Genomic DNA, 23,264 nt, shown 5'->3' with positions numbered 1-23,264 from the left:
TTCTGCAGCCGTACCCCACAATCTTTCTGCTGGGTACCGTAAACAGCTATTCCATGCTCCCTGATGCACAAGGCTGCATCTGAGGTTTGTCTGCCATTTCGTCTTCCATAATACCGTTGAGAGCGCACAGCACCCTTAAAGAAGCTGTGTTGCTATCTGTCCACATTTAGCTGTTCCCTGCCCGACACTGAGGGCATAGTTAGGTTGGCCAAAGGGCTGCCGCATAGTAATCCAAAGGCAATCATCTTCTAGGTTGGGGATACAGCCTCCCCTCCTTACTCACCCCACTAAATGGTTTGCTTGTGCCATTAACTCAGGCTTCTGGGCCGTTACCCTCACTCCAGCCCTTGGAATGGGGTGCTAACGCCCCATTATTACTTCGGAAGGACATAGTGCTCAAAACACTTACTCAGGTATATAATGCCTGCTGACCTCTCAGAGATATAGCGCTTGCTCACTTTTCAGGGATATAGTGCCTGCTCACGTCTCAGGGCTATGGTGGCAAGCTCACTTTCTCAGGGATATAGTACCTGCTCACTTCAAAGGTACATAGTGCCTGCTCACTTCTCAGGGATTTGGTGGCAAGCTGACTTCTCAGGGATATAGTGATTGCTCACTACTCATGGATATGGCTGCAAGCTCAATTGGTAGCAGTTTTAGAGTTTTCTGGACTCTCCAATAGTATTTCCTGCCATGGCCAACTCAAACAGGCCAGAAAGTAGCTTAGGGTATCTCTTCACTGTTGCTATGTTTCGGCGTTCGATACTTGTCATCCTGTTTTCTCCTTGTGCTCCAGGTGACTGCTGCCTAGTAACTGATTGGTCCTGTGCCTTTTATTAGGACCCTCTCCTTTTTCACCCTTGACTGGCTAGGTATTGAAGTATCAGGTGTTTCATTTGTTTCAGGCATTCTAAGAGCCATGGTCTCTTTTACCCTTCCTCCATGGTGCAGCTGTCTGAACCTGAGGCTTTAAAAGCCTTGAGGGCTAGCTAAACATCAGGTGAAAATCTGTCTCTGATTCCATGCATCACAGCAGCTTTGTGCTTTCCCGCACCATCTGCCTCTGCTGCTCTCATCTCCAACTTCACTCCTACACACCCATAATTCCTACAAACCCCTCCCCACTGAGGGTTCCTTTGCCATGTAGTACACTGGGCTTCATTATAAGTTTGCCGGTCTGGAAACAACTTGCCGGTAAGCCTACCGCACCGTTGTTTCTGGACTGGCAAACTACAAGTCTGCCTGCAGGAGCCGCTGTGGCCAACAGGTCTGATCCTACTGGGCGCAGCAACCACGGTACGCAGAGTTGTTACGGGGGCTCCCGTATCCCCATTCCGATACAGTCCCACATGACTCTATGGGAATGGGGATTAACAAAATTGCCGGCGCCTGACTTCCCGGCCACCAGACTTGGAATAGCCCGGTGACATCGGGAAGTCAGGCGCCATTCCGAGATGCTGGCTCTGCTCCAGCTCGCCCTGACTCACTGCAGGACGAACCAGACGGAATTTATTCCTGAGCCACAGTGCCCTGATTACTTCTCTCCTGGCTCATTCCGCCTCAACCCTCCTCCAGCATTGGGCCCAATTCACCAGCTAGCCACAGGTCTGCCGAACCCGGACCCCCACGGACCTTGCACTCAGTACCAGGGTTCCATTACTGGCCCCCCACGGGCCGCCCACCTTGATCTCGGCCGCCCCCAAATATTTACGCCCACACAGACCTCTCTGATTTCTCCATCTGACCAATGATGAAACCTCCTGTGTTCACCGGCTCCCACCCGAAGCATGACCAATGAGTCTCCTGCCTCCCTTTTTTTGGCCCCAGAAGAAGGCTATGATCTATTCTGCCGAAACATCAGCAGCACTTTGACCCAGACCTTCCATGGGCATTATTCAGTGCTGCAATTACACTCCTAACATCATACTCAGACGTAGACCTAATATGAGGTTAGACTCTAGCCGGGCATTGTACTGTTATCCTGTGTTTTCTACACCTAATGACATGGGACATTCCACTTATAAGCAAATCGCCTATTAAACGTACAAGTGGATGACCCACACCCTATGTCATTTGTAATCATGCTATAGTGAATTTCTAACTATGTTTGTTTACCACAATGTACATCATGTATTGTCATGTGTCTATACAAACCTAAATCCTTTGCAAATTGAATGAAAAGCACCAGCTAATGAATAATTAAAAGCTGAAACTCTTTTACATGATTTTGAGATATGTGTTTGTTAACAGCCACCATGTTGTTCCCAACAACGGTTGCCCAAATTGTATGGGCACCCACCAGGGTCTAAAAAACAGTGCACTTCATTATTTGTGTGCATTTCTTAGATTCATTGAGGGTAGGACAACCCCCTTGTTACAACCGGGAAGTCAGGCGGCAGTAATTGATTCTGAGTCCGGCGGCAACCCGCCGGTAACACCAGCAGGGTCACTGCCGGACTCGGAATGAGGCCCATTGTGTTGAGGACCTGCCTGCCATTCCAGTCTCAGACAGCGCTGCAGACTTCATTCTACTGATAAGCTCCCAACGAGAGTCCTTGTATTGAAATCCCATGTCTTAGGCTTGAGGCTGGGACTGGGTGGAATATGGGGGCAGAGGACCAACATCCACTCCATGATGTAGAACCCAGATATACAGGGGTTTCCCTCGTTACACCAGTCCATCCCCAGACATCTTTCTCTGAACCCCCCTGCAAAGGCCTTTCCTCATGAGAGTGTGTTTATACATATCAGGGAGAGTTTTCGGCCAAGATGGCAGTCTTGGCGAGAAGCTTATAATTTCTCTAGGTGAAATGTCACCTTTTTCCGTTCAGGTAGAACTTGCTTACTTCCCTGGGAGAAATGTCACTTGTCCCAGTTGCTGTTAATGTAGGAAAGAAGAAAATGTGTTACACAAACATAGCACCAAGTGGATCACAGGACCACTACCATTTTTTTTTTCATGGAGCTCGGGACACTTATGAAAAGTATTTAGAAAAGACCTTGCGCAGCATGTAGTGGTAGTCCTTCTCTCTGTGAACCCAACTGCTAGCCTTCATGCAAGCTTCTACAAGACACGAAAGTCATTGGTTACCCACCACCTGCACAGAGGAAATCCGGAGTCTGAGCAGTGGCCATCCCCACTCTGTTAGGGACAACAGATTAAAGATGGTGAACTTCACCAAAGTACTATCAGATTGTGGAGTCATATGTAGACCTGTCTGACATTCACTTATGGCTGGCAAATTTGTAGTTCTTGGTCGGTACTCCAACAACAGTGCTTGCTTGCAACTTGAATACAAGTAAAAACAAATAAATAATTTAGAGTTCATTGGGTAAGCCCACCAGAGCACAAAGAGGACAGGTTGAAAAGGAAGTGTGGAAGTCTGGAGTTGGAGCTGTGAGGTGAAGTATTGTGCGCTGTGGAGCGGTGAGGATTAAAGGTGCAAAAAGGAGGAAGTCAAGCAGGGCAAGTGGTGAAGACAACAGCAGGAAAGGGGAAATGCAGGAGGAGTGGTGGAAAGTAGGATAGAGATGCCTGAGGGGGAAGAGGAGCGGGAGACTAAAAGGGAAGAAGCAGTACCACAGTGTAGTGGGTGCCTCGTATTGTCAGAGATTAAGTGCACTATTCTGACAACTTCTTCTACGAAAGCAAAGGCAGCAGTGTCAACCTCCAAGAAAGACATGCAGGGCAATTAGGCCACAAAGACTGTGCAAAATTCTATACTCCAGCAAGGTGGGATCTAAGGGACAGAGGGAAAGACTGAGGACCATAGCCCTGTAGAGTAGTCTAGCTCGGTTGGTGAATTCACACAAAGTGGTCCTAGTTAAATTTAATCCTACAATCTTCTGTTTGTTATAATATAGCCCCTTAAATGGTAGAAATTGGCCTTGAGTTGCCTGTTGATGCCTTGGCAGTCCCCCGTCATACAGGTTCCACAGCATAGTGAGGTCTACTTGCATCTCACAAGGCAATACAGATCTGCCAGATTACATGTAATGCAGCATTCACATAGGTCCGTGCTGGTACCAGGGCCTGCAATGGGGCAATTCAGGATGTGGTTTTCCTGGATAGTGCCCTTATTTGTTGGTCTACTGAAGAGTTGGCCGACAGTTTCATGGGATTTCTGCCATCAACTTTGCATAGAGCTGGGCACTGGACTTGCAAGTTAGGGTGGAAAGATATGAGTGCAGCCAGGTTCTTCTGGACATATCAGACTTTCAGTGGATGGGACATGCACTCAGAACGAGACACTGACATCCACCCTCTACTGCCTCAGGGTAGCAAATGGCTCTGGTCCGAAGACAAAACTGGCTTTTCTGACTCACATAAATCCCTTGATGAGCTCGGAAAGGGTCAGGGCACTGAATTCATCAAATTTGATTAATTATTAGGCTATACTGCCCAACTTTGCCCTTCACCCACTGGCTCCAGTCCAAAGACAAGACTGGCTTTTCCGACTCGCAGAAACCCCTTGATGTGCTGGGACAAGAGCAGGGTACTGACATCATTACATTTGATTATTTATTCTGCTATACTGCCCACAGTTGCCCCTCATACCCTGTCTGTGGTCTGAAGACAAGGCTGGCTTTCCCAAATCACAGCAATCCCTTGGTGTTCTGGGACAGGGTCAGGGCACTGACTTTATAACATTTGATTAATAATAGTGCCCAACACTGCCCCTCACCCCCTGGCTCTGGTGCCCTGGGTACATTTTGTTCGTCGCAGCGCCTGGCACGAATGTTTTTTGTGGTGTGTTCTTTATAAGCTTTAACTCGATCTGTATATTAACTACTGCCAAGTCATTTGAGCTGACATTCCAGTTATGCAATATCTGCAATTCTGGAGCTCTCCATTGCATCTAAGCAGAGTAATTGAATATACACATCGCAATAATATGGTTATTCCTTCAAAAATATGATCGCTGCTTTATTCCCCGTGTTTTATTAAGAAGGCTGTTTCTTCCAGTCCTGAAAAGAGGGGAATTGCAGCAGCTTCAGAACAGGTTTAATCGGATCAGTAGTGGGCACTTCAACACCACTATAGTGTTCTAAAATCATATATTACGCCAGCGTTCTAATTCAGTCCTAGGCTATAGAGTACCCTGTGGGTGATGCAGTTAAATTGTTTGTTGTTTCTTCTTTCTGTGAGCATCTACTGCTCTTAAGTGTTAAAGTGCTTATGCTGCTCTCACTGCTGAAGACAATAAATGATGTTCCATTATCATTTCATGGGCAGTGAGCAGAACAAATTGGCTAATGCTCCTGCATTATTGACTTTCCAGAGGTTGCTTTCAAGAGGAAATTAAATGTTCTAATAAAATGCAATGTATACAACATCCTGCGACTTCTGTAAAGTTATCATGTGTAATGTAAACACAGGCGTGGGATAACCTTGTGTCAGGAAGAGGATTCTGTACTGAAGACTGGTACAGATATTGCATGTATTTGTGTTTAACGACAATGCACGATCTGTGATTGCATTTGTCTATTTGTATTGAGATGTATAAAGCAATCTGTTGGCTGTCTGCGGATGTTTAAAATGAAAATGTTAGAATTGAATTTTAGTCTTAGTTTGACTCATGTAATTACACAGTTGTACATTAATACTGCAATGTGTTTTGAATGAAGTATAAGAAGTATAGGCGTTGCTCAAGCAAAACGTCTTATAAGAGCTGTTATGTCAACGGCCATATAGGTGGCAGAAAAGGCAGGCAACGGCCTAGTGTACTAAACCCAAGCTTTCTCAACATTGAAACTTAACTATTCGCAAAAACAGGGGAGACAAAGTGGGCCAGATTCCAAAAACATTTTTGGCGCAAGTGAAGAGATGCGTAAAATTCGCAATGGGATGTGGTTTAAAATGGCCAGAGATGAGGGTCGTCCCCCTACACGTTTTGAAAATGGCATGGGGGAAGTGCAAATAATGACAAATTCATTTCTGACCATGTCAAGGTTTATTACTAAAGTGCGACAGCTGTGGTTTAAAACCGCGACTGTCACACCTGCATTTCCATCCCCCAAACAGGGATGGAAGATGAAAGTGCTTTTTTTTTACATGCATTGCACCGAGACAGAGGCCCTTTAACGCCCGCCCGAGTGAAATGTGCTCCTAGCAACCATGTGGTTGCTGGGAGCCTGTCATACATTGGTGTCGGAAGCATGCTCCCAGCACTAATGAATGCAAGGGGACTGCACAGTGCATCTTTGCACTATTGCACAGCCACTCCAGGAATCCTCTGGACACTTTTGAGAATAAGATGACCTGAGCATTTCTGAAAGTAGTGCAACTGAAATTAGCACATTGCGCTCCTTTAATTTGCCCTATTTGCTGAGAATCTGGCCCGGTGTCTCTAAGTCTAAGGTGACAATAACTCGTCTATATGGAGGTTGGCCTTCCTCCACAACACTCTTGACCATTAAAACAAAGCCATACAATTATTAGAATATTTCTATATTCTATATAAAACACTCTTAAAAATGTTCATTCACTTACTCATAACATCCCTGCTTTCCTCCTGGGACCTGCAACTGGACCTGGAATTGGATTTCTCCTGTCCTGTAGCTCCAGCACTGTGTGAGCTCCCTTTCCTGTGTGTGCTGTTGTGTGAGTATTTTGACTTATGGACTCGGGCACGGTTAGTGGGATCCAAGTTGTATAGGTTTTCCTTGCTCTTTCCAGTCTCTCAAGTAACGTGGTGTTATAAGTGGGGAATACAGGCAAAGTATACTCTACTAGTTCACCATCCCTCTTCCTTTTGAACCTCTAAGGAACTTTGGTGACTTTCCTTTCCATCTTTCTGCTTGTGGCCAGGTTGTCAGAGGTAGGAAGTTTCAAGGGGCTATGGACATGGACTACATGGATCACAATCATTTTATGGACCTCGTTCACCTGTATCACCCCAAGGAGGCCACAGTCACTCCTGTGCTGTGCAATCAAGGTAAACGGTGAGACCTCATGCAGACTTGACGGTACAAGATGGAAGCCAATGTTCGCCTTTTGCTTTGGATGAGTACCGCGCAGCAGCACCTATTGTTCCACAGACCTCTCCATCACCTCAAGTGATTGCAATATTTCTACTTCATCGAGCCATTTCAAAACTGTTCCCGGGGGATCGTCGCAGGCTCTGCATATTCCTCAACTAGTACAAACTGCAGACTGTATGTAGAAGAGGGTGCTCCCCCCACCCCACCCCCCCTCAATTCCAGTCAAAAGCAATCTTTGCGCAATCATACTTGGAAAGGTGGAGGTAGCCTTAGCCAACTGCTTGGTGAACAACAAAACGCTTTTATACAACCTTAATATGTAAGTGGGTGAAATGCTTCACAAACTTGCAGCCTAATACTAGAAATAGGCAACCAATCCTGACCTCTTGGAATTGGTACAGGGGAGAAAGGATATGACGACGTGCACTACACAACTGAACGAGCTAGCTGCTGAGCGGTCCTGGCCATAGCTGAAGCAGGCATCTGTATGGCCTACGTAATGACTTCAAGGTTGCGCTTTTAGTACTGTCCTCGATGGCAGACGATTAACCGCAGATCGGTGGACCTTGTTCTTGTGGTGGATGCTGCTATGTTGGAGAGATGTGAAGAATGATGGGGCGTCCCAGTTTGAGTTAACCAGAGGCTGCCAGTAACACCAAGCCTCATGCATGGTGCAAGCAAAAATACACAATATGTGGTTGACTAACCAAGGTGGCATGCAGAAGAAGAGCGGCACTTCTGCGCACATTATGGAGAGCTGGGTCACTTTGTGCAGCAGCGTCCTCTTAGACACAGAAGTATATCAGGCAGCAAGAAATCTCACCCTTAGAAACAAACACGCTTGCACAAGCTCTGTCAACACTGGACCAGTGCCTCCAGACCACAAATCTATGCATCCAAATAACCACTTATTGCAATAGAGCCCTTCAGCTGACAGTGGAGAATCTAGGATTTAAATGGGCATTACGTCTGCTTCCAACCACCAGATCCGAACCATGAATTATAACTCTTCAGAACCACTAAGAGCACTGGAAGGCAACAAGCTTTCATCCAACCCAATACTTTGATCATCTGTAGACCTTACCATGTTATAGCCGCATTAACACAGTGAAGTGCTAATATTCAATCTGCTTCTGGCTCCATATTAAGGTGTCATCCAAGGCATTCAGTGGCTGTCACTACCAACTCTTATATTAACTGAGGTACTCGTACAGTCTCCTTTCATTGCTCTATTTCAAGGACATTGTTTTATCCATGAATAACTTGCCACAACAAGAACCAAAATCAGATCAGGCTATCGTTGTGCTGTCACACTATCAGGGCTGTTCACACTTGCGACTTCACAGTCATCTTCATCAAGAAAGAGGTCGAGAAATAACATTGGGAAAAATATTGGTTTGATCGATTGGGCCCCCGGAGCCCTATTTTTTGCAGATGGATATATTCACTCACAGAAGCCAAAGATCATCAACTGAGGACATACATAGCAGATTCCCTACAGAATGGGTTTATTGGATACTCCAAGTCCCAAATTACATGGCCTTGAATGCCCAATAAAGGAGGCAAGCTGCAGAGGTGTATCCATTGTAAACCCATCAACACCAAAGACCTGATTTACAAAGCATTTCTCAATGGGATTGTGCCATTACATAATGCTTCTGCAAATCAAGCCCCAAGCGTTAAGAACCATATCCATTGCCTGCGTTTTGTTCTCCACTAATCAAGTGCAATATGCAGCCATCTTCACTAGTCATAACCTAAGGGATGCCCACAACTTGATATGGATAACAGCTGCTTTGAGTGAAAGGCCTTCGTACATGCTACTGCTTACAAGAGTTTACAGTTATGGAATTTGGTTTATGCAATGTGCCCGCTACATTCAGGCATTTCATTAACAAGGATTCCAGGTATTTCAAGAGGTTATTGACATGTTCGTAGTCCTGTACTTGGACCATATCCTGATATAGCTCTCCTGTTTGCAATAACATCTGCAACACATATAGCAGGCACTACAACTTCTTTGTGAGCACACATGCTGTGCTAAATTGGAAATAACTCATCATTCATTTTGATAGGGTTAAGTTGCTGGAGTTTATCTTTACTCTCCCTCGCGTTACCATGCAGGATGCTAACAATCAGACTATTCTGGGTTCTACCCTACACCCTGAATGCCGTACAGGCATTCATCAGATTTGCTAACACCTATGGTAGGGTGATCTGCAGTTTGTCAACAAAAGCAGCAGCACTTGCATGGGTGTGAGGAGTAAGTACAAAGGGTTGCGGGACTATGCTTGTGAATTGGTCAGATCTTGACATTTGTCACGAGAACACAATTCCTCATCTTACTAGTCAGACCACAAGACAAGCTTATTTCTACATATTAACCCCTTAGCTGCTGCGCTTCACTCAAGTCAATGGAAAAAGGACGAGCATACTTGCACTTTTAAAGAACAGAATTACCCAACATTCCATATCCTACACATACAAGTTACAAAATATATAAGTACAAATAATATATGACATTTTTTTTTTTTTACATTTGCAGAGTTCAAAATTAAGATTCAATGCGCAGGAGCTAGGCAACCAGAAGCGAGTAGCCAGCACACCAAAAACCTAACATGCGCATAAGATCATGAGATGCACATTTTTATTTTTTTCTCATTATGTTTAAATGTGTATCAGATGAGTTCTTATTCTTCGTTATTAACATTCTCAAATACTAGGAAGTTAATTTGACATTTGCATGTTTGTAATCCACGGATCGGCCCGGGGAGCCAACAATTATTCCTGGTAGCTGTTGGTTTTAGGCTAACCAGACTCTCCTAGGGTAGAAGCATGAGCCAAATATCTCCCAGATCCCACCAGTTTCGAACCCTGAAATCGTAAATGTCATATAATGTATTGTTTTACATGTAAAGTTAGCAATGTTTACATAAAATGTAATTTAACATTGAACATATAATTTCTTACCAAACATGCATGTAATGTAAAGTACTGTCTAGCATATAATTGCAGAGCCCTTAGCTTTAAACATTTGTTCTAGGTATAGAGAGTCATGTATATTAACCCTGTTCAAGCGCTTGACAGAGGTATACACCATTACAGATACATAACGGAGCGCTCTACAGAGGTGTACAATAGCACAGATGCATAACGTAGCACATTTAATTGTTCGTTACCGATTATGAAGTATTCCACAGTTATGGAATGTGATTATTGTACAGAACTCTCTCATCTTTTATTGCCATTAATGCACTTTACAAAAAGCCAAATATAAAAAATAAAAAAAAGCGGCCATAAGCTGGGGAAAAAGTTTAGGGACAGGAAATGCACATGAAACCAGACCTCATTTTCCAAATGTGCATTGATGAAAGTTAAGTCAGAAGAAGAGAGGATACTGCTTCTTGTTGGCATTACATATATGTGCACTTAATTTCTTTAATTACAGTTTTTTACCAAGATTTAGGAAGTTACTGATCAACATACAATTGTTTGATATTTTATCCACCAAATTCTGTTCCGGTGTACTAGACAATGGCAAATAGCATGCATCGTTACCATGAGCATCGTTACCATGAGATATTTAACAGGGTTATACAGCACTTTAACAACAACAAAAATCAAAAGATGCCATACAAACATGCTGCTGTACCTTTAGCTTGGATAATTGCCCAAGATCCTTGGCTGCACTGAAAATCATCTGGGCTCCCTGCAAGGACAGTAATATACATTAAAGAAGATAGGCTTTTGGTATTATTTGCATAGTCCCTAATATGAAAAACGGATGAAACTGTTAGATTGACAGAAAATTACGCCAAATCATGCAGAGCCTGGAATGTCTGAAGCGCCCTGACCTTAAAGAAAAATAGTGCACACAAAGGGAAGTACAGTGCCCCACAGATTGGGTCAGACCATATTTTGGCCTACTTTCAGATTAAGGGAATCTCCTTGAAGAGAAAAATGGTACACCAGGCTGCGACTGAATTGAAACTTGAAGAGCTATAATGAAACACAGTCACATTTACACTCGCAACTCACACACAGCTCTCAACACCTCAGGTCAGTTCTGTAGATGAGTACCTGACCAACTTGAACGTAAGGGTAAGCTGTAGATTAGAAGTACACATTCCACTGAAAACCTGAAGAACTGATTACTACAGAGGTTGCTAATGTGAAAAGCATAACGAAAAACACAGAACAAATACGAGGAAGAAACCATGATCCATTGTCCAAGTTATACACAGTTGCATTAAAGTTGTGTAAGGGACTATAATCTGATCACCAGATCCACAAAGAGTGCTCCAATTAAGAGATTTGTAACTCACGGCAATTATTTTTTTGATAAAGTTCGCTAACACTTTTGATGAGCAGAATCTAAAAAGCACTACGCCTAGTAAAGAGCATAAGACCAAGAACTCCAAGGTCTCAAACCCTGCCGTTAGGCAGATTGAGCTAACGGAGTCATCTGACGCCAACCTACTTAACTTAAGCAGCCTCCTGCAGATTCTAGTCATTTGGCCAACTATTAGCCGCTATCAAATATAACATACATTGTCAAAGTAATTTAGAAGGTGGTACTTAATCAACTTTCTGATTAGGTCCTTATCAAACTGGTTTTCAGGATCGAGGATATCTGACCACATGGGACAACTTTTAACATTTTACCCCGGCCTTATTTTAGGGTGGAGGGGCAGACCCCAGCCCTATGCAAACAACTGTCGTTCACTAGCCCATAAAAACCTACTATCGGTAAAATGCTTTCCTATGTTCCATGCGTGACCTGCTGTGACCGGACAGGTGGGTAATGGGTTTTCAGCCAGCTCACAGTACAGAATCTGTGGGCAGCAGGATGCTGGATGACGTAAGCGATCTGAGGGATGGAGGCAGTGTCAGAGCTATTATTTTACAGGATTTATCTGCTGCTAACGTCACCATTGGCCACCAGGTGCTCATTTCAACCTTAAAGAAGAGGGGCTTTGTGGACCTTGCTCTTCAAAGGCTTAAAAATTTTATTTTGAGAAAATCACGCCTCTGCTGTTATGATTTACTCTTTTGCATCTCCATTTGAGCTCCCTTTCTATGGATTACTACAGAGCGCTGACCCGTCACCCCTACCTTGTCCAAGCTTTATATTCAACCACTGCTAAAACTTTCCACCTTACTCCGCAGATGGCATTTGAAATATGCAGATGCCACAAACATGTTCCTCAAGATGTGTATATAACTATGGAGGAAGACCTATCCAGCCTCATGGCATGCATTACTGGAGAGATATCTAGATGGCAAGAAGCAATATGTGGCTCAATGCCAACTAAACAATGATTATGTTAGCTGGAGCCTTTCCCACTCACTGGCCAAAGAAAATCTCGCCCAGCTGTCAGGCTCTTGCCCTGATCCCACCTCCCAAGAGATAAATCTGGGCGTTCTTCTGGATTCAAAGTTAACCCTAGAGCATCTGGTGAATGCGGTATTAAAAACCGGATATGACTATGTTGCATTTTGGGCACAATATTTCCTTACCTAACACAGCCGCAAAGTAGTTAGGAAGTTCTAGCCTTGGTGAAGTCTTACTTGGACTGTCAAGACTACAAAGGCTTTAAATTGTGTCTGCTCGGAAGATGACACCAACCAATACATTGGCATCCACATCTCCTGCACGGAAGTCTTAACACTGGATTTCCATCTAGAAAAGAATCATCTTCAAAGCCCTGAGCTCACTCAAAGAGCCTGTTGTGGAATTGTTCGGAAGTGTGTCAGGCAGAAATGGGCCCACTATACCCAAGTTCATAAACTTTCCTCTCTCAAGTTCTACTTCTATGAGGGAAAAGATTCAGGAAATCTATACTTAGTGCTCGTAGATTCATCGCTCATGCAAGGAAACTGTCAAACAAACCATGGTGGTCGTAGCTACACCATCCATGCTAAGCAACTATGGAATAAACTATGGTGGTCGTAGATACACGGTCCATGCTAGGCAACTATGGAATAAACTATGGTGGTCGTAGATACACCGTCCATGCTATGCAACTGTGGAATAAACTATGGTGGTCGTAGATACACCGTCAATGCTATGCAACTGTGGAATAAATTATGGTGGTCGTAGATACACCGTCCATGATATGCAACTGTTGAATAAACTATAGTGGTCGTAGATACACCATCCATGCTGTGCAACTGTGGAAAAAACTATGGTGGTCGTAGATACACCATCCATGCTATGCAACTGTGGAATAAACTATGGTGATCGTAGATACACTGTCCATGATATGCAACTGTTGAATAAACTATAGTGGTCGTAGATACACCATCCATGCTGTGCAACTGGGGAATAAACTATGGTGGTTGTAGATACACCATCCATGCTGTGCAACTGTGGAATAAACTATGGTGGTCGCAGATACACCATCCATGCTATGCAACTGTGGAATAAACTATGGTGGTCGGAGATACACTGTCCATGCTATGCAACTGTGGAATAAACTATGGTGGTCGCAGATACACTGTCCATGCTATGCAACTGTGGAATAAACTATGGTGGTCGGAGATACACCGTCCATGCTATGCAACTGTGGAATAAAATATGGTGGTCGGAGATACACTGTCCATGCTATGCAACTGTGGAATAAACTATGGTGGTCGGAGATACACTGTCCATGCTATGCAACTGTGGAATAAACTATGGTGGTCGGAGATACACCATCCATGCTATGCAACTGTGGAATAAACTATGGTGGTAGGAGATACACTGTCCATGCTATGCAACTGTGGAACAAACTATCTTACCTATTAAAAGCAGCTGACAACCATCTGGCATTTCTGAAGACCTTATTGACTTACTTGTCTATATCTATTGAAATCTATTTGTGGTATGTTTCTTATCAGTGCTGCTATCTGATCCTTAAGTGCAGAGAAGTCACCCATCAGTTGCGCACTCTACTAAACCATGTAACATAACATCCAATGTTGACAAAAGTAAATATTCAAATGATTTAGTAACAATGAATTGCACTTCATCTTGACACAGGTGCTCTCTATATAACTGGAGGGGGACGTATTTTGGGTATGATAACATACTGGAGATCAGTCTCTAAGCACGGGACTGTGATTCAAACTTGTGTTGCTTTGCGTGGTCTTATTTCCAAGACAAACACATTGCCCCTGAGCTATCCCCCTGTTTCTGACATGATATGCTTGTTAAGCTAAGCAATCCCCTTTTGCAACTCCCGGGAGCAGGACCAAACCCTGAAAACTTTCTGTGCCTGCCCCCACTTATATTTTGGGTTCTATTAGCCCAAACCCACAGCGTCTCGCAGATTGCTGCTGCTGTCGACGCTGGGGCAGAGCGGAGGGGTGAAATGCCAGGAACTAAGCCCCACCCCTGATCCTCTGATGGTCGCCTGGAGAAATGCAATTCTTTGCCCTATCAAGTGAAGAGCTAAGCAGCCACACTGGGCAGAGGATTAATGCAAGGTCGTGTGAGGGATAATATTGCTCTCTGCTGCCCCCTGCACACTGAGAAAGAAAACACTGGACTCTGTGATTTTCATATGCCTGTCAATCCATGCCCCTATGAACTCTTAGCATGGCACTTGGGGAAAATAAAGGGAATGTGTAGACAGCCACCCTCCCCTTCGGAAGACAGTGTTGCACGATTGATACAATGAGCCTCATTCCGAGTTAGCCAGTACATGGTAAATGTGCCAGTAATAACGTTTCCTGGCACTTTTACCAGACCAGCCTACTACAACTTTTCCAGTAGGAGTTAAGGATTTACGTCCAGCTACGTGCTGGCGGTAAAACAGACCCCTACCAGCAAAGAAACAGTGTTTATTACCAGCACGGCCCGTAACAGAGGCAAAATCCAACAATGTAGTCCTATGGAGTACGATGAAATGGGCATGTTTCCGTCCTTCCCAGCACTTTACATCTGCTAGATATTCCGGCAGACCAAGTGCCGGTAATGGTAATTCCATTTTCCCGTATTCTGGTGGATTTACCTCCAGAATACCGGCAAACTTGTAATTACGCCGAATGTTTCTACCATAAAGGGCGGGGGAGAAAAAGAGTGAGTGTGTTGCTGTGCACATGGTGCCTTACTCACACCCACTGTCACCCCACGTGTAATGCTTTTATTCGCTATGGCATGTAATTCCCTATCGTGTTATACCATTTGATGTTTGCAACTTTATGCCTGTCAGGAGGCTTGTAACTTTATTCTGCGACTAAGAACGCCAGGCGACCACTTCGGTGGTGATAGTGCGCGGTACAAATATCCCTTAACATTAACTAACAAAGAACTCTCATCCTCGCACCCTAACTCACAGTCATGTGCCTTTACACGTGTGTGGGGCATATTTGGGTACCTCGGGAACACACTTCCCTGCACTGAGAAATCGGACAGGCCTTAGAAGGTCAGGTGGGGGTTAGGAATGTGCATTTGCTGTGCACCACGGTGCTGGTGAGTTTCTGTGCCTCGCCTGTGAGCCAACCCCTGTCTTAAACACCTGAGGCCAGTGCTGATGCGCCTGGGGCTTCTCCAGATCTTAGGGCCCGTCTTCATGGTGAGGTGTGTCTGGATCAGTAGCTCCACCTTTGTCTTCAATTGTTTTCAGCTGAGTCCTGCCTCGCGATGCGCTCTTTGACTGATGCCTCATGAGTACCATTCCTATTCTGTTCCTTCCAATACACGGCTCTTTCTTTGTTGCCTTATATGTGTTAGTGCTGGGTCGACTGTTACTTTATATACAGTAATCCAGGTTCGATTAAGAGAACGTTGGGATGTTGGCAGTTCCGTTGTAGACAATGCACTGGCAGAGGGCAATAATGGATGATATAAGACCTTTGTCCCAACATTGCACTGTTTCTCCTTTATTGTCTCCTAGTTTTAAAAAGAGAATTCTAGCCTCATTGGGAAGAATGTTCTAATACCAATAATGTCCCCCTCCTTGGGCCATCACCAGGTAGTAACATCTCTTGGTCCTTGTTAAAATCCTGCAATTTGCTTGGGCAGAGGGCTGTTTTTACCTGGTAATGCCCTCGAAATGCTGCATTATTTCTTAGTTCACATATGTGGTTTCTAGTCTGTTAGCTCTCCTCACTAACCTGCTTTGCCAATTTAATTTCCACCTTACACTACTCATCAGCGCGCCGCTCACCCTTCAGGTGAATACCTTCATGTTCCCCATCCCTTGTCTACACTGGCACCATCTGAATGCTACACTTCTACTGCCAGCTTGCTGGTCCCTCGTCATTCTCAGGCCTCCAGCAACCAGGCATAGCCAGGATCATCTAACAAGTGGGTTCTATAGCTAATGTAGTTGGTCCCATGGCAGTGACACCAACATTGGTGAATGCCCAAACAGTGCTGCAGATTTTGGCTGGGCCTTGCCTGCTCAGGCCTCACCCTATCTACTTCTCTGCTAGCAATACTGGACTCAACTTTGCTCTCAGGGCAGCACCCATCTACAGCAAACATGGGACTTCTTTATGAATACACATAACCCAAGTGCCCTCCCCACAACTCACCTGCAAATATACCAGCATACAGCTTATTACTGGCTGCGCAATTCAACTTTACAGGTTTAAAATCGTGCTGCTTCCTGCCATGCCACTAACTGGCCCTCTCCCCCTCAGTTACAGGACATAGCCCCAAGAGGCAGTCGTCATGGCAGAAGCTACGCTATGCCACTTCGCTTTAGATAATTAGGAAACGTTTGTAAAAATTACAAAATCGCTTTTGGTCTCATGAGGAAATAGTCTGCTTTTTTAATAAGCAGCACCTACTTCGCATCCCTTTGAGTAGATTTACATAGAATATGGTGTAGGCGAAATCCAGGGTTTAATACTGGGGTCATTAGGGCAAAGGGCAAAAGGAGAGAAAGGAGGAGAAGGCCCCTTCCAAATCCTGGGAACCTGGAAGAAGGAAAGGAGACCTCCCAGGATGGGCTGTCCTTGACCAAAGGGATGGAGAAACATTGATAATGCAACTGAAAAACAAAATCTGGGGTCCTTCCTATCATCTATCTCCCTCTCTACCTGTGGTGTTCCCCAGGGGTCTGACCTCTCGCCCTGGCCTTTAAATCAATACCTGGCAACTCCCACCCACTGCATTGCCTTTTTCTGTTCAAATTTCCAGTGCTACGCTGATGACACTCATCTCATTTTCAGGCTGCCCTCATCCACCTCCTCTCCCTCTCTCATCTCTGATTGCCTTAGTGCCATTCAAGATTGGTGTTCTGCCAATGATCTTTGTCTGAATGCCAGCAAGACTGAGATCCTCCTCATTGGCACACCTTCTCCATCCATTCCCCTCACTCTCTGGCCGGCCTCCCTTGGCTCTCCTCCTACCCCTACCTGCGAGGCTAAGAACATCGGGGTCATCTTTGATTCCACACTTTCCTTCTCTGCCCACATTTCTGATGTCTCTAATAAGTCAAACATCCTACTGCACCTCCTCAGAGGTACTCTGCCCTTCCTCTCTTTCCCCCAGAATCTCACTGTCTCCCAAGCTCTGGTTCTCTCTACGTTGGACTATTGTAACAGCCTCTTTCTAAACCTACCTGCCTCTACTCTCCGCACTCTGCAACTAATCCAGGACAGGACTGCGAGACTTGCCCTTGGCCTTAATCCCCGGTATTGTATCTCTCCAACTCTGAAATCTCTCCATTGGCTCCCAGTGGATGCAAGGATTAAATTCAAAACCCTCTGCATTGTTCATAAGGCTTTCTGGGACCTGGGTCCAAAATATCTTCAGATATCCCTTTGCAAATACCTCCCCTCTCGAGCTCTTCGCTCCTCTACCTCTAACTCCCTCAGGGTCAGTCGTTTCTCAAAGAAAGAAACTGGGGGTAGATCTCTGTCTTCGGCTGGGGCCTTCCTCTGAAAAACAGCCTCCCTGCCACTCTAAAACTTGAGGAGAACAATCTCCAGCTCTGGAAGCAGCTCACGACCTTCCTCTTTGCTTCTTCCTTCACCCCTCCCTCTCCCCTGCTGATCTGTTCTCTCCTGGCACTGTGCACCTGGCCACCCTCTGTCCCTCCGGGCCCAGGTTCCTGCTCACCCTGCCACCCTCTTGCACTGCCTCCAGGCCACCCCTTGCACTGGGGTCTGTATCTGTACCCATACTAGGGATGTAACGGTATTACGGTATACCGTTAAAGATACCGTGAACCACTTAATTGAACAATAATAACCGTCACATTGTTTATACCGGTATACCGTTCATACCGTTAAGTGTGCTTTTCAATCTGATTTGTAGAGGCTGCAGTAAGCAAGTGCTGCGCAGTCTTGGTCTTGCACTGTTGGATGTGCCATCTGCCAAGTAGTTTCAGTTGGAGCAGTTTTTAATGCCATTACATAAACCACACGTGCCTGATGCAAAATCAATATGTTAGCAATAGGAAGAATAGATACAGTGCCAAGAAGGAAAAGGGTTTACTTTCGGTTGGCGGCGTTGTGGTTTATATATTTATAATGGATAATGTTTTCTAAACATATGGCAATGGGGGATTTCCCTGGTTCTATCATTGAATTTACATATAATAAGTCATACTGCGAAATTTACTAATCTCTGTGGGTATTCCCTGCTGCCATACCAAAGGGTAACATGTCTGTGATTACTGAACACCTTTTGGCCCGCAAGTAAACTTAAGGCTGTAACGTAAAGAGAGACGCGTGTGAATATGCGCACAAGCGCATACTACCATCAGCCTCCATTGATCTGTGTCATGCTGATTATCAAGATGACATGTTCATCTTCACCAGTAGCCAGTGGGGGAGCTAAAAGCCTAAATGACCTCTTAAGAAAAGCTATTAAGTTTGCTTTGCCAGTCGCAGCAGGGCTTCCTCCGCCCCCTCCTCCGCTCCATACGTGTGTTTTTCTGTTGTTTGGTGGAAGCAAGGGGTGGCATTTCAGTGGAAAGTATGTTGAAACACCCAATTCTGGCCCTGGTTGCCTGGTTTTGTTTGTGATGATAAATCTGACAATGTACGACCTTTTAAGAAAATATTTGTTAAGATTAGTTAACTCCACCTGCTATACCGCGATAACCATGATATATCGTCATTTGGCAAGAAGGTTATCGTACCGTCATAAAACTAATACTGTCACACCCCCAACCCATACAGTCCCCCCTTTTTTCTTCCTGCACTTATCTGACCTACCCTGTATGCTTCCATAAACTCATAACCTGCCACTTGCTGGCTGCACTACCACTTTTGTTGCTTTTATTATTTATTTATTTATTTATTCTGTTCTCCTTTTGCTCTGCACTTTCCATTACTCCCCCCTTCCTTGCACTTTTCCCCTCTCCATCCCCCATGCACTTGCGCGTTCTCACTGTCACTGGGCCTAGTAAGATTGTCGTTTGTTGTCCCTTGTTCCCTTCCCTTGCCTTGTCACGTTCTTTAACACTTGTGTATGAGCACAATAGAAATAAAATATCAATTCAATTCAATATGCATAAAACGATATACCTCGTCTATTGCAAGTGGGAACAATACTTTTGGAAATCATTATACTATTCCTGGGATTTTTTTTTTAAATGACAATTTCCTGAAATGAATTTCACCCAACCAATTAATTGCATCCTAGGACAGGTTGTGACTTGACCTCACATATTCTATTATTAATGAAAGTCATTATTTGCGTCCCGCAATGTCACACCTCTGGTGCCACAATTTTGATTTAATAGAAGCTTATACCAAGCCATGTTTGAACTAATTTCTCTCCTGTGATGGAAGAAACAATTAAGTCGTAGTCAATGCATTCCATATTTAATTGCCAGCAAAAAGAGCGGACATTATACTTGCTGGTGTCTGTTTGGCTGTTAGTGTATTCTTCACGTTTTGGGGTTCGAACCAAAATAAGACGCTATCATTTTCCGAACATCAAAAAAAACATGAATACGTTCATGTGCAAATGGCTTTTTGGTTTCCTCCTTGCAATCAAAGCCCATCCGGGTCTGCTTCAAGGGCAGGTCCGCATTAGGTAAACATTTTCTTATGGGCGACGGAGGTTTGCATGCAACACTGAAAGTCAAGACCTGCAATAAACATGCTACTAAGACCAACATCTCCCCGGATTCTAGATAATAACGTCTGGCGCTAGCTAAACTCCCACTCAGCTGAGGTTACTGATGTTGAGCACAATAGGTCCCCGAACTGATTCCGATTTCAGGGTTCAGGTTTTCAAAGAAAGATTCTTATTTTGAATAAATACGTACGTGGAATTAGTAAGATATTTATGCATTAAGGAAGATATTCCCAAGAGTAAAAATGAACTCTGTCTATGGGATTTTGTATTTTGTACTTTGTGTTATCATTTTGTTTGCGACTTTTGCACATCAGGTACTTTTCAAGCGACCGTAAGGTTGCGGAGCATTGCATGTTTTGCACATTGTTATTGCACATGTTATGAGTACTCAGGTATCTATTTTAGAGCATGTATGTATGTCTACAGCTAAATAATGAAGCACTTTAGCCCTTAGTAATATCGGCACTATGTTTACAAAAAAATGTTTACCGCCAAACAAAAGGTGTGATTATAAAATGAAATATTAAAATATAATTGTTTATGAGTGATGAATACTCTCCATGCAGGTAGTCTATTTTTTCTGGATAGACTCTTTTGATTGATTATACATTATTGAACTAATGGTGTTTAAAAGTGCATATCAATCTAGGTGTTAGGCCACCTTTCGTGTTAGGTTGAGTGCAATAGAGCCAGCGATACACTATTCCCAAATTATTGACGGCTGTATAACAGTACAGCTGGTAACCAGAGGAACACATTATTTTTTTATTTTTCAGAAGCTACACAAATACAACCACTATAAAATACCACCAGGGTTAATCACTGCCAGCACTAAAAATGCAGCCCATTGTGACCTATTTAAATTTCAAGTGAAGACATGTTGCTCAAAGGCCCTGACTACGGAGAACTGGGCGACCAACCAGGGTGCATACCAGAGCCGGTCCTACCCAGATGCAGAGCAAGGAAGTTGGCAGTGGTGGGGGGCGTCCCTACCCCCCTGAGTGTGAATTGTATGTATCTGCTGGTACCGCAGGCATGTCTACAATACCTGCCAGCCCCTTATCTGGCTCGAGTTCTTGCATGTCTTTTTTAGAGGCGCAACACCCAGAATGCACCTGAGCACCACGAAGAAAACCTGGACCGGAACCAGGAGAATGGAATCACGAACAGCCATGGAATTCACTGGAATTATTGGTGGGGCAACATAAAGCAAACTGAGGGTGAGAAGCTGCTGCAGGGCGGGGGTAGGGGTAGACAGAGAAATCCTTGCCACACCCAAATGGAAAGGTAACTCACCAGTGCACTGAGAAAACACCAAGGAAAACAAGCAGCATGAGCACATGGCTGCCACACTGCACATGGCGATTGAAAAGGGGGTGGGATACGAGGATTCTTAAAGCCTTCCAGAGGAAGTCACAACCCCAAAAGGTTACCTTAGCCAGAGATTGTCCAAGGGGAGCATGTGACCAAGGAGACCAACGAGAGCTGGAAGGATTGTTAGAAGAGGGAAGGCTGGGCTATAAAAGCCCAGCCAGCACAAGGAGATTACAAGGTGTGCTGCCTAGGTCAGGTGGAGCAGTGGTGGACCAAGAGGACAGGCGGTGGGCAGATGGTTGAATTAAGTGCTGAGGAGACTGGGGCAATGCTCTGAGAGTGCATATAAGGTATTGCATGTGGAAGAGGGTGGTTGCAGTTGTATGCAGTGGGGTTAGGGTGGCACTGTAAAAGGTGAGTGAAAGAGAGAAAGAGAGAAATAGAGGGAGGGGGACATAAAGAGGAGGTGAGAGTGAGTGCAAGAGGCGGAGAGTGTGTATCAGGAGTTGGGGAGAGAGTGAAAGGTTGTAGTAGCGAGAGAGACAGGTGGTGAGAGTCTGTAAGAACAAGAGGTAGAGGAGTAGACAGGGGTTATTGAGTTACTTAGGGAGAAAGGTAAGAGAGAGAGGGGGTAGAGAGAGAGGGGGGGGAGGGAGGTCCAAGTAGTGCAAGGGTGGTGTAAGAGAGGTGAGATGAGAAAGGGAGAGGAGCAGATAGTAGGAGAGAGGGAAGGGAGAACAGTGAGAGGAGAAGAAAAGAGGTACAGGTAGAAAGAGGGAGAATAGAAAGATCACAAAGGGGGGTGTAGGGGAGAGGACAGAGATATAGAGAGAGAATCAGAGGCAGAAGGAGAGAGAGTCTGACAGAGGAACTGTTGGTGAAGCACTGGTGAAATCAGCCTGCTGACCAAAGGGAGAGGATCATTTGGAAATTCCCAGAGGAAGTTAGTTAGAGAGGGCTGCAGCCTCCAATAGAGAGGCCCTCTGTGACAGTACTGCTCACACCTCACCTTTTCTTCACACAGCAGCAAAGCGCAGCCAGGCTATATTTTGTTGGATAATGAGGAATTCCAGCAGTACAGCAATTCTACTATCTGTATTTTTTTTTACTACTGCCATGAATTATTCAAGTGGTATTTATTACTGGTTTCATTGTGCAATGAAGATTTAATTATGGCGGTATTTAAAAGTTACCACTGGTGGCTTTTGTATCGTCTGTTCTGCAATATGTCCACTGCACTGACAAACAGCCGATTCATTGCGTTTTTTCTTAATTAAACCTGCCCACACTGCTAGTGTAGTGCCAAACAAAACTAAAATTCAAATGAGGTAAACAAAAGATTTTGTCACTCTAGAATCCATTTAAAACTTTTCATATTTAAAATATTAATCCTAATCACATATTATTTTTAAAATCACTTAATTTCCAGCCCCAACAATCAGTTTGCAAGGTTTAAACAAATTCCCTTTTTACATATAAAGTCTCCGCCGCTCAGGACAGGGAACATTTTAAATCACGTGGTCTTAGAAGAGCTCCAGTGCCTCTGACACTCAGTGGTGCAAATGGAAATAATGTGGTGGGGGATCCGACAACACAAGGGCCGCGTGGGGGAGGAGTTTGGGGGGGGTGCTCAGGGGGCGTGTTCTAGAGGGGACAGGGCTTGTAGTGGACATCAACAATGCTGGAATATTTTTTTTAAAAATGGAAAAAAGCACTGCGACGCAGCATTGCATTTTACCGCGGCGTTGGCACTGGTGTGTAATGCCCAATGCTCGCTACATGTACAACTGATTCCTTTCAGTTGTACATGTAGCGAGCATTGTGCACCATCAACCCTGCTAACCTCGCTACATGCTGATATCTCTCCCCTAATTACCAGGGACACGTCCGATGTCATGATCGTGGGTGGGGATTTTAATGAAGTCATGAATGT

The 23,264-nt window shown here is 44.6% G+C and overlaps 1 protein-coding gene across 1 annotated transcript in view; it reads right to left on the bottom strand.

The window, feature by feature from the left end:
* UNC13C (unc-13 homolog C) overlaps positions 1 to 23,264 on the bottom strand; it is a 1,404,640-nt gene that overhangs the window by 176,858 nt on the left and 1,204,518 nt on the right. Inside the window, exon 28 of the mRNA XM_069624856.1 lies at positions 10,637 to 10,693. Coding sequence (XP_069480957.1) covers positions 10,637 to 10,693 — 57 coding nt within the window. The remainder of the gene's footprint in view (positions 1 to 10,636; positions 10,694 to 23,264) is intronic.

Source organism: Ambystoma mexicanum, chromosome 11 (genome assembly GCF_040938575.1).
Source record: "Ambystoma mexicanum isolate Mex_15411 chromosome 11, UKY_AmexF1_1, whole genome shotgun sequence".
Classification (NCBI taxonomy): Eukaryota; Metazoa; Chordata; class Amphibia; order Caudata; family Ambystomatidae; genus Ambystoma; species Ambystoma mexicanum.
This window is presented reverse-complemented; position numbering and strand designations above follow the sequence as displayed.